Source organism: Camelus dromedarius, chromosome 32 (assembly GCF_036321535.1).
Source record: "Camelus dromedarius isolate mCamDro1 chromosome 32, mCamDro1.pat, whole genome shotgun sequence".
NCBI lineage: Eukaryota > Metazoa > Chordata > Mammalia > Artiodactyla > Camelidae > Camelus > Camelus dromedarius.
In genome coordinates this window covers 22,739,843-22,749,397 of record NC_087467.1, presented here as the reverse complement: position 1 = coordinate 22,749,397, position 9,555 = coordinate 22,739,843, and the positions used below count along the sequence as shown (strand labels likewise).

Sequence of the window (9,555 nt, the reverse complement as noted above, 5' to 3'; positions counted from 1 at the left end):
CACGATTTCTTCCAGATACACAAAATGGCACATCTGAACCCTATGCCCATCCTTGGAAAGACCCGGGATTTCCCAGAGCACAGTCGGAGCTGAAATGCCTCACAAGGTTAACTATGGCCAGGGTCACTGGATTAATTCTGCTTTTATTTTTCTCCATCGGTGCAAGTGGGAACGTGTGGCCCTGGCACACGCGAGAGTCCCACAAAGTTGTTCAAGGCCCTGACTGCTCTCCTATCCCGCCTGGGCATGATTCCTCGACTCCCTGGGCTGGGGTGAGCTCAGGGGCGCGGCCTGTGGACACGCGGCCAGGCTGGTTCCTTCCTTCTGCAGAAGCGCAGGGCCGAGCAGCGCTGAGGGGCTGGGGAGCGAGCGGCGCGTTCGAGCCACCGCGCCAGGGCCCCCAACTCGGGAGGCCCGGGCTCCCCCTGCGCCCCGGCCCCGCGCCCGCCGCGCGAGCCGCCCAGGGGCGGGACCCTGTGCGCCGCTCCCGAGCCGCCCTCCCATTGGCCTGGGCGCACGCCCGTCCGCGAGCGCGGCTCCGAAAGTTTCATTGAAGGTGGAGGAGCGCACACCCGCCCAGGAGCCGGGGCTGCGCGGCAGGGGCGAGGCTGCACCGCGCGGGTCGCCGGGCGGCGTTCGGTGATCTTTTTTTTTTTCTTTCAGTTGAGGCCGTGGAGGAGGGAGTGGAGCCTGACTCCCTCGTGAGCTTTCGTCTCGACTCCTGCCCACGCTCGCACGCCACCCGCCGACCCGTGCGTCACGAGAGCCCCGCGCTGGCGGGGATGGTTCCGCGCGCCCGGCCGCTCCCGCCCGGGTCTCTCCGGCCCGCAGCCCGGGGGCGCAGAGGCTGAGCGCGCGCCGCTGGGGGAGCCGCCGCGGGGCCGCTTGGAGAGCCCGGGCCAAGGGCGGCGCGCGGCAGCTGCCTGGGCAGAGGGCCCGGCCGGCCGCCCAGGCGCCTGGGCTGCAGAGGAGTCTCGGTGGAGAAGACGCCCCCTCCGCCCCTGAGCGGCGTCCCAGGAGCCGACGAAGGGACAGCACGCCCCGCTCGCCCCTCTCCTCTTCGCGCCGCCCCGCAGGAGCTTCCCCAAGTGCCCCATCCACTGCTCCGCTCTCCGCCACCCTCTGCAGAAGCCGCCGCCGCGGGACTGGGGAGTCCACGCTTCATGGGCCGGCCGTGAAGGGCCGGGCGCCCGGCGAGGGGGCTACCTAGAGCCTGGTGAGGGGCGGCCCAGAGATCAGGGAGCGCGCCCTCGGGGCGCACAGCGCGGCGGCCCTCGCCGAGGAGATGCCCAGGCGGCTGCGAGCCGCCGGCTGCAGAAGAATCTAGGCGGGCATGGACTTGGCCCCCCGGTCCTAGGGACCCTCGAGCCGCGCCCCTCTGCTCGAACTTGCCTGTCCGAAGCGATGGCCTCGGAGGTGGTGTGTGGGCTCATCTTCAGGCTGCTGCTCCCCATCTGCCTGGCAGTAGGTGAGTGTTTTCCCCGCTCTGAGGTTCCAGGGGAAGGGAGAGGGGTGCCTGGGGAGTGGGCGAGCTCGGGAGCAAACCCAGGTCACAGACTCCGGGACTCCGGGACTCGGTTCTGGAAGCCGGCCCCGCGGTCCCGGGTGCCACAGCGCGGCGCCCTGAGTTCCCGCGCTGGGGCGCACCACCGGGGTCTCCACGATCGAGGTCTCTGAACCGTCCCGCTGCAGAGTCCGGGCGACCGGGCTTGGCGCGCGTGCTGGAGACCGCGCTGCACACAGGCACACGTGGAGTTTCTTTTGTGGGGCGCTAACTCGTGCTCAGAGGATACAGATCTGGCTGGAACGTTGCAGATTTCCGTCCCAGGCACAGCGCAGGACGAGAGTCCCCCTTCTCCTGTCCCCGAGCTCAGGGCACACGGTGCATGCAGACGGTTCCTAGACCGTCTCCCCATCCCGTATCCCAGCAACTGGTAGGGAAGAACTGAAGGACTGCGGTCGCTCTAAAAAGGGCAGAGGGAGGAGATACAGGGAAATGGTGCCCTGAAGTCTCTCACTCTCTCAAAAGCCCCTACAGCAAAGCCCAGGACGTGGAGGCTGCGAGCGCAGGTCCTGACCGATCCCTGAAGGGTTAGAAGGCAGCCCTGGGACTCCGAGGGCGACGGGAGGGCCAGAAGGGAGCCTCACCGACTCCCAGGCAAGGATCTCCCCATTTCTACGCGGCTGGCAGGGCGTGAAAAGACACCGACCCGCCGCGAGCTTGGAGCGAGCGTTTCTGAGTTTCTCTTCTAGCAGACGGCGTCTGCTGCCCTGAACCCCACTCCCAAGCGTGACTGTGGGCGCCAGCTTTCTCCCTCCCCCACCAGAGCCGGAAAGCTGCACTTCTCACCAAGCAGCAATCCCATTTTCACAGACAGCCCGGCCCTCGCAGAAAAGGCCACCTTTTCCCGTTTTGCAAGAGGTTGCAGACTCAAGAGCTCACCTGTGTGAAGTGTTTTATTTGAGCCAGTAATGGAGAGGGGGCTCTGGAAGGGTCGTGAGGGTCAATTCCAGCCACGTGGTGGTGGAGATTTTGTAGTCTGAGTATGAACACGCAGGAACCCGAAGCGGAAAACCCAAGAAAGCTCTCGGCATGCAAACAGCCCTTAGGGAGGAGGAGGCCTGGTCCTCGGGCAGGAGGAGGGGCAGGGCGCCTGCCGGGCTTGGCCTCTGCCAAGTGAGTTTCCAGGCAGGACCGTTTTGCAGGGACCTTTGTCCTTGATAACGTAGGTGAGGAGGGCAGCTTCCACAGAGCTGGTGTGGGCCTCTCTGCCCTCCAATTTGCCCGAGTTTGGGAAGAAAAAAGGCTTTGAGAAAACGATCTTGGGGAACAGCACAGTTGCTTCTGGATGTGCCAACCCGGGTCGAATCCAGCCTGGGGACCCGCCGTGTGTCTGAAGGGCCAGGCAGCTTGCCTGGCTCAGTCCCCATTTGCGAATAGAAGTTGTCCTGGGGTACCCAGCAGCTTTCAGTGTGGGCCGATTTGCGGTTGTCAGTGAGGTGGGCCCGCGCTGACTCTCACACTTAGCAGGGGGTAGGACAGCAGGGGTTACCTGCTGATGGCCAGTGGCCTCGTGCTGAGCTTGGGCACTTGCAGGACCCTGCTCCTTGGCCGCGTGCTTTGCCGTCGTTGGCATCGGGGCTGTGTCATCCAAACTACTTGTGGTGGTCTACACAGCAAAGCATGCAGAACTATCGAGCTCTGCCCTCCCAAGCGTTGGGGCGCGCCGCCCTCCCAGCTCTGGTGCCCCAGACGCGAGGCGAGAGCGCAGGGCTCCCGGGGACGCATGCGGGAGGAGCAAGGACCACTGTCCGGAGACGGGGTCCGGCCCTCTTCCGGCCGTTCCCCCTCCCGCTCCAAGCCTCTTCCTGTCGCCCCTGGGCCCCACAATGTGGTCACCGCCCCTGGGCAGCCTGGGGCTCCAGCCAGGCTCGCTGGGGGCGGGGGCCGCGCATTTGTGCCTGGGCCTTCCTGGAAGGAGCGCGGCATCCAGGGACCCCGGGACAAGGAGGGCCGCGCCTGCCCGCCTGTCCGCCCTCCCTCCTGCTTCCTGGCTCCAGCCGTGGCCTCCTTCCCTCTGCAGCTCATTCCCTGGATTCCCTCCGCCTTCTGGGTGCAGGGAGGCTAACCTGGGTGTGAGCGTGTGGGCTGGGTGGGGGCGCACGCACGGGGTGGGGCGATGCTGTCCATTGTCTCCCAACCTGAGGGCAGTGGGGCCCCAGCTCCGCGGAGAGCCTGTTGCTCCCCCCTCCCCGTTGCTCGCCTTCCCCCATGGAAAGCCGACCTGGGGGAGGGAGAGGACCTGGACCTGGGACCTCGCCGGCTGCCTGGAAGAGAGCAGAGACCCTGCGATGAGCCGCGCACTGAGCCCCGACTGATCCCTCCCTTGTCAGCGGCTGCTGAAGAAAGACCCAGACCCTCTTCCAACGACTGATGGGCTTCCTGTCTGTACCGTACTTGCAGGGACAGAGTGGGCAGGGTGGGTGTCGCCTGGCGTGAGCAGTCAGTTCTCTCGCAGAGGAAGCGCGTATTTTCAAGGTGATTGGAGGGTTTTCAGGGCTGCCTACTCCCAAGGTGGTGCTAAATCAAATATTCAGGTTTCCCTGATGTCCTGGGCCTGCAGAGGACAACGATCCGCTGGCTGTTAGGATTGATTTTTGCATTTTAGCCGTCTATTTTTACATCTGGGCAAGGCAGCCTTCAAAGCCGAGCCTTTGCAGAAGCTTCATTTTTCTCTTTAAACCCGCTTCTCTAACCTCGATGTTGAAGTGTTTCTGCAGTGTGGATGCTCCCGTCTTGCCACTAAGGATGGGCATTGACCATGAACGCCACTGTGTTTAACCCGATGTTTGAGAGTTCTCTCTTCTTCCTGCTGAAAGAAATTTGCAGAGAGGTGAGACGTGACATCAGGCCTTTTCAGTGCAGGTGTTCTGTGGCTCTTGCGTGTTAGAAGCAGAGCAGAACCACAGTATACGGTGTTGTTTACCATCCAGAGGGGACGTCTGGTGACAAGTTGTCCTACACCAGAAGACACTGGGAACTGTAAAGACCTCTAGAATTGTTTATGGCACCTTGGGTGGTCGCCCTGACTTTTTCCTTCAGAAGAGATGTGAAAGAAAGCACAGACGAGCTCTCCCAGAACGTTATGCAGTCTTTACTCATTAAAATAATATCTGGTCGGTGTGGAGCATTTCAGAGATCTTACTACATTTATTTCCTCTGCGCATGGTTCCTTGGTCCCACCCGACTTGAAGGGACGTGTTGTGAGTCCGTTCCTGGGCTGGGGACAGGGTGGCCTGGTCTTGGTCACACGCTGCTGGTCACTCCCTCCCTCTGGCCTCTGTGGCTTGGAGTCCCTCGTGTCTTTCTTGGAAGAGCTGACTTAACCTTACTTTCGGAGGAGGCGAGGGGAGGCTGGCTTGGACAGACCAGTTTGGTCCAGGAGGGGCAGAGCCACGTGGCCTCACACACTGATGTGTCCCTTAAATGAAGTGGCCGGAGCTTAGGAAAGAGCAGAGCAGGACAGCAGCTGAGTCGCAGACAAAAGGAGGCAACCAGCCACCTGGTGCCCAAGGAAGAGTCACACTTGGACGCTGTTTCAGCTCCAGGAGGAATCTCAAATTTCCCTTTAGACGTAGTGGGATTAAAAGCCGAACAAAAACCTGGAGTCGCTTTTGGGATATGTGCGGGTGTGGCTGGGTCTCAGTGTAACTGTCTCTCCACTGCGTGGTCGCTTTCCCCGTGCAGCGTGTGTCTTGTTGAAATCACCCTCACCCACCCCAAGAACTACTGCTGAAGCGCAGCAGGGTCTAGCGCACCCCCGCCCCACCCTGCTCTGGGGGGGTCTGAGGTTGGAGCCGCCGAAGGCGCCGGGCAGCCTCCAGCTCACCCCCTTCCCGCCTCACCTCCGCAGCCTCACGTAGGGAGGTGCTGTTACTTACAGAAGGGACAAGAGCGCCAGTGAAAGAAGCAGGAATTTATAGTTTAAATCAGAAATGAAATACTTCGTAAATGCAGACGGGCAAGACCGTTTTGTCCCCTTTGCTGTGGAGGCTGGAGTCGTGCGTCCGCCCTGCAGTTTGTCACCAGGTGTGTCCCTCCCCGGCCAGCTGTGCTTGCTTGCAGCCAGGTGCGCAGGGCACTTGGGGCTGGGGGAGGGTGGGTGGCCTGCTGTCTGGGACGCCTCTGCTCACATCCTGGCCCTGCCTTTGACTCCACGATCACGGAGTTGCTTTTGCTTGTTTGCTTCTCTTTTCTTTCTGTGAATTGGAGATGTTAATACTTCCTTCCTGGGGTGGTCGTGAGACCGTGTGCTCCGCACACCTCGTATAAGGCCTGACCCCTGCGGGTGCTCGAAAAGAGGTGTTGCAACTGCATTTCGGAGGATGGTGGAAGAGCAGGCAGGCTGGAGGGGAGTCGGGGTGGAAATCAGCAGACACACGCGGAGACGTGTCAGAGGGAGCCTGAGCTGAGTGGGAGGGATCCCCGTGAAGGCAGTTCATCCCGCTCCGGAGCCCAAGGGTGCAACTGAAGGCTGGCTTGTGTGGCAGGAGGGCTCCTAGCGGTCAGGGTTCTCCCCGGTTTGACTCAATGTTCTGTGCATCTGCATTGCATCCTGCTTAAACAAGTCTCCCCAGAACTGCAGTGACAGCGTTCACTTCTGCCTTTCAGATGCTGTACTGTGATTTCCACAGTCTTCGGTATGATTTTATGCTCTTTTTTAGATTGGAGTGTAGTCAGTTACGTTGTGTTAATTTCTGGTGTACAGCACAGAGTCCTAGTCTTATTTTTTACTTACCTCTGCTTACAGGGGCATTTTCCTTTTAGGGGATTTTATGACGTTGCAGAGGCACATAATATTACAGTTTGTTCCATAAATGTCCAGAACTGAGAATAGTGTAAGCACACCTGGGTGTTTAACAACTGATGTCAGAACAATGCGATGGCACAACGCGTGTCATGTAAAACAGTACATGTGGCAAGATTTATAGATTTAAACGGTCGTTTCGAGGACATAGAATCAGGTAAACAGAATAAAGTGAATACCCGGTCGAACTGAGGCTAAATACAAGGCTGAATTGGAAAACACTTGAAAAATACTTGGCTGTGAGAGACAAGCCCAGAGGAACTTACCACACCCATCAGGCCCTCCTCTGGGCCTTTCAGACCCGTTAGGACATGGTGGGGTCGAGAAAAATGGGGAGACCAAACGTAAGAAGGAGCGTGTCAGACACACAGTTTGAGGCAATTTCATCGTTTTTGGACAGCCCAGTAATTATCTAATGGGCACCGAGCATTTAGCTAAATCATTAAAAAATTTGTGAGTGATAGCATACAGTTTTACATTTTTCCTGTTTATTGGTGGATTAAAAAACTAAATAATAGTAATTTAAAAATATTTTTTAAATGCCTCCCCAGGCCCCTGCAGAACATACAACTGTTGTCTGCCTAGTTTTACCTTATGGGGTGGTGACGCTTTCTGATTAATAGTCGGCTATTTTTGAATTCTTTTCAGCTCTGCTGGGGTGTTACTGATGGGTATTCAAGCTTTTTTCTATGTGAATTTCAAATTTTTCATGCATTGCGTAAACAAGAATGGACTGAAACAGAGTGGATCTGACGCATCTGTGTGGTTGGTTCTGGTCTTCTGCTGCAGCTTCCCGCGCCTGGGAGTGGGGGAGGCTCTGCTAGGACTAACTGCTCTCGGAGGGAGTTACTTTCCCACTGCATTTCTTGGAGTCCCAGGTCTCTTCTTTTAAAGTGTAGATGTTTGTGGACAAAAGGGGTGACAGCTTCTCATCCTTGTGCCACGTGAGCTTTTCCCTCCTGTCACCGGTCAGTGAGGCTGGACCTTTCGGCTGAGTGGGGGAGAGCTGAGGACGGTGGAGGCAGGGATGGTCTAGATGCAGGGGTGTTTGTACGGGGCTGTAATCTCACTGGGCATTTGGGCTTTTACCAGGAAGGGCCCTGGTGCCCAAAGTAGCACGTCCCCCCTAGGGCTTGCTCCGCCCACAGGAAACACACCATTCTGTCTCCTCCTCCTCCTTCTGTTTGTGGCATATAGTTTCTGACATCCAAGGGGAAATGTGCCCCACTCTAACGCCTGCTTGTTTCGGTCCTGATCTGGGCCTGTCGCACTTGCTGTGTGACCTTGATCAAGTTGCTTAACCTCTCTGTTCTTCAGTGGCTTCTCTTAGAAAACATGTTGCTACTCAGATGGGTGCTGACGGTGCTGGTCAAACTCCTGGTGCCGTGCCTGACCACCAGGAAACACTAATACAGCTTAGGTCGCCTTAGTAGCTGCAGACGCAGAACTTAGGCACGTTGTTAGTCAGAGGTGAGTCAGAGGACCTGCTCTGAGAGCAACGTGGTTTCCACGCGCAGACAGTTTGCAGTTCCAGTCAGTTTCCAAGGAAGCCTGGGGACAAGACCTGTTACTGAGGGTGGTCCGTCCGCTGGTCCCCGCTCCTCCCGGTCCGCTGGGCTGGAAGACCCCTGCGCCGTCGCTCGCTGCTCCCTTGCAGTGGTTATATGGCATCGCAGGTTTCTTAACCGCAAGGACTGTCTTCCATCTTGCTTTTCAGCTGGCCAGCCTGGGCTGTGGCACCCAGGACGCTGAAGCAGTGTTGCCAAGTGACTGACCAGCAGTCATGGACTAACTTTTCCCCTTGACCATCTCAGCTGTCTAAAAACAGAGTTGAGTCCAGCGCCTCAGAGCTACTGGTTTACTACGTCTCTGAGTGTAAAACCCACGGCGGTCTAGTTCACTGCTCTGCAGCTCTGGTAAATGTGAGTCTTACCAGCACGGCCATTGACACCTTTTCCTTGCTTCGCAGTGAGAAAGTAGCGGCAGAAAAGCCCACTTGCCAGGGTAAAGCTTGCACAGAGCATCATCCTTGAATGTGTATTATTTTTTAAAATGTTTTCAGCTCTCCTGGAACCACACAGATCGATCTGTTTTCTGTTGTGGTCGAATTCACCGAGTCAGCAGTTTTGGCCACAGGTGCGGAAGACGAGGAAGGGGGCGGAACGTTAGCGAGCTGAGACGTTTGAACCAGAGCGCCGTGGGCGCGAGTGATGGGTCTGCGTGGACCCCAGTCCTGCCTCCTCCTGCTTCCTGACTGTGCCTACATGCTGCTCTGGCCTCGCTGAGGGACCGTCCCGTCCCCCTTGCTCGGGGATCTGGGCGGCACGTGTTCTGGGACGCACCCTGGTCTAATGGTCTGGAGACCAGGTCTCCATCCTGTTCATCATGACTTGGGACTTTGCCAAGTCACGGAAACACTGTCCCTCAATCACAGTGAAAATGGGGTGTTTGAGGCCAAGACATATTTTCCTGACCCTCCAGTAATATTTCTGCACGCACTGTCTTCCAATGTTGGAAGGTATGAGTATAAAGCACTATTTTAGCCAACACACCAGAATTTTTACATCTAAATTGTTCTGCTCTCTTAATAACCCTCCTACTTCTGTTTCTTCACACTCAATCAGTAAGAATTGTCAGGAACTGCTAAGGAAAATAATTTTGGATCATGTTAGGTATTTGATTGGGGATTTTATAGAACAGTTGGTCACGAAGGAGACCGTCAAGTTTAGGTCTTGCAATCCTAATATTTCTGTGGTTCTCCGTCACCCACCGTGAAGACAGAGTCCCAGCCACCACGCGCCATCCATGGTGTTAACAACAAGAAAAGCAAAACGCATGGTTGGGTCTGGTGTAGAATCGGCTGTGTGTAGCTTTGCAGAAAGAAAAGAATTTTACCACCTGGAGTTTATGACTAACCATGTCTGCAAAGAAAAAGCCACTGCACAGGGTTACCGACTGGAGGAGATCGTCGGGCCCAGAACAGTGTCGACAGGTGTGAATCAGAAAAAGACGTTTCGAGGAAGATACTGAATTTCATCACAGAGGCTGACATTTCAGTGACCTTGTAGACCTGGTGAGAGCTTAGCTGGACATTTGTACAGTTGTGTTTTCCAGAACAGGAAATGTGGGCTGCACAGAAACCTCCAGGGCAGAGTCCCCGTAGGGGAGGTGGGGGTGCGCGCTTTCC

The 9,555-nt window shown here is 57.2% G+C and overlaps 1 protein-coding gene across 7 annotated transcripts in view; it reads left to right on the top strand.

Annotated features, from left to right (window-relative positions):
• Window positions 1-1,155: 1,155 nt before the first annotated feature.
• The window catches only part of PIEZO2 (piezo type mechanosensitive ion channel component 2), a 281,019-nt gene continuing 272,619 nt past the window's right edge, over window positions 1,156-9,555 (top strand). For 5 of the 7 annotated variants that reach the window (XM_031439202.2, XM_031439203.2, XM_031439201.2 and 2 more), the window contains exon 1: window positions 1,156-1,468. In XM_031439202.2, the coding sequence (XP_031295062.2) occupies window positions 1,405-1,468 (64 nt within the window). In that variant the 5' untranslated portion in view covers window positions 1,156-1,404. The remainder of the gene's footprint in view (window positions 1,469-9,555) is intronic. The other 2 variants (XM_031439204.2, XM_064481624.1) reach the window with 1 other exon arrangement.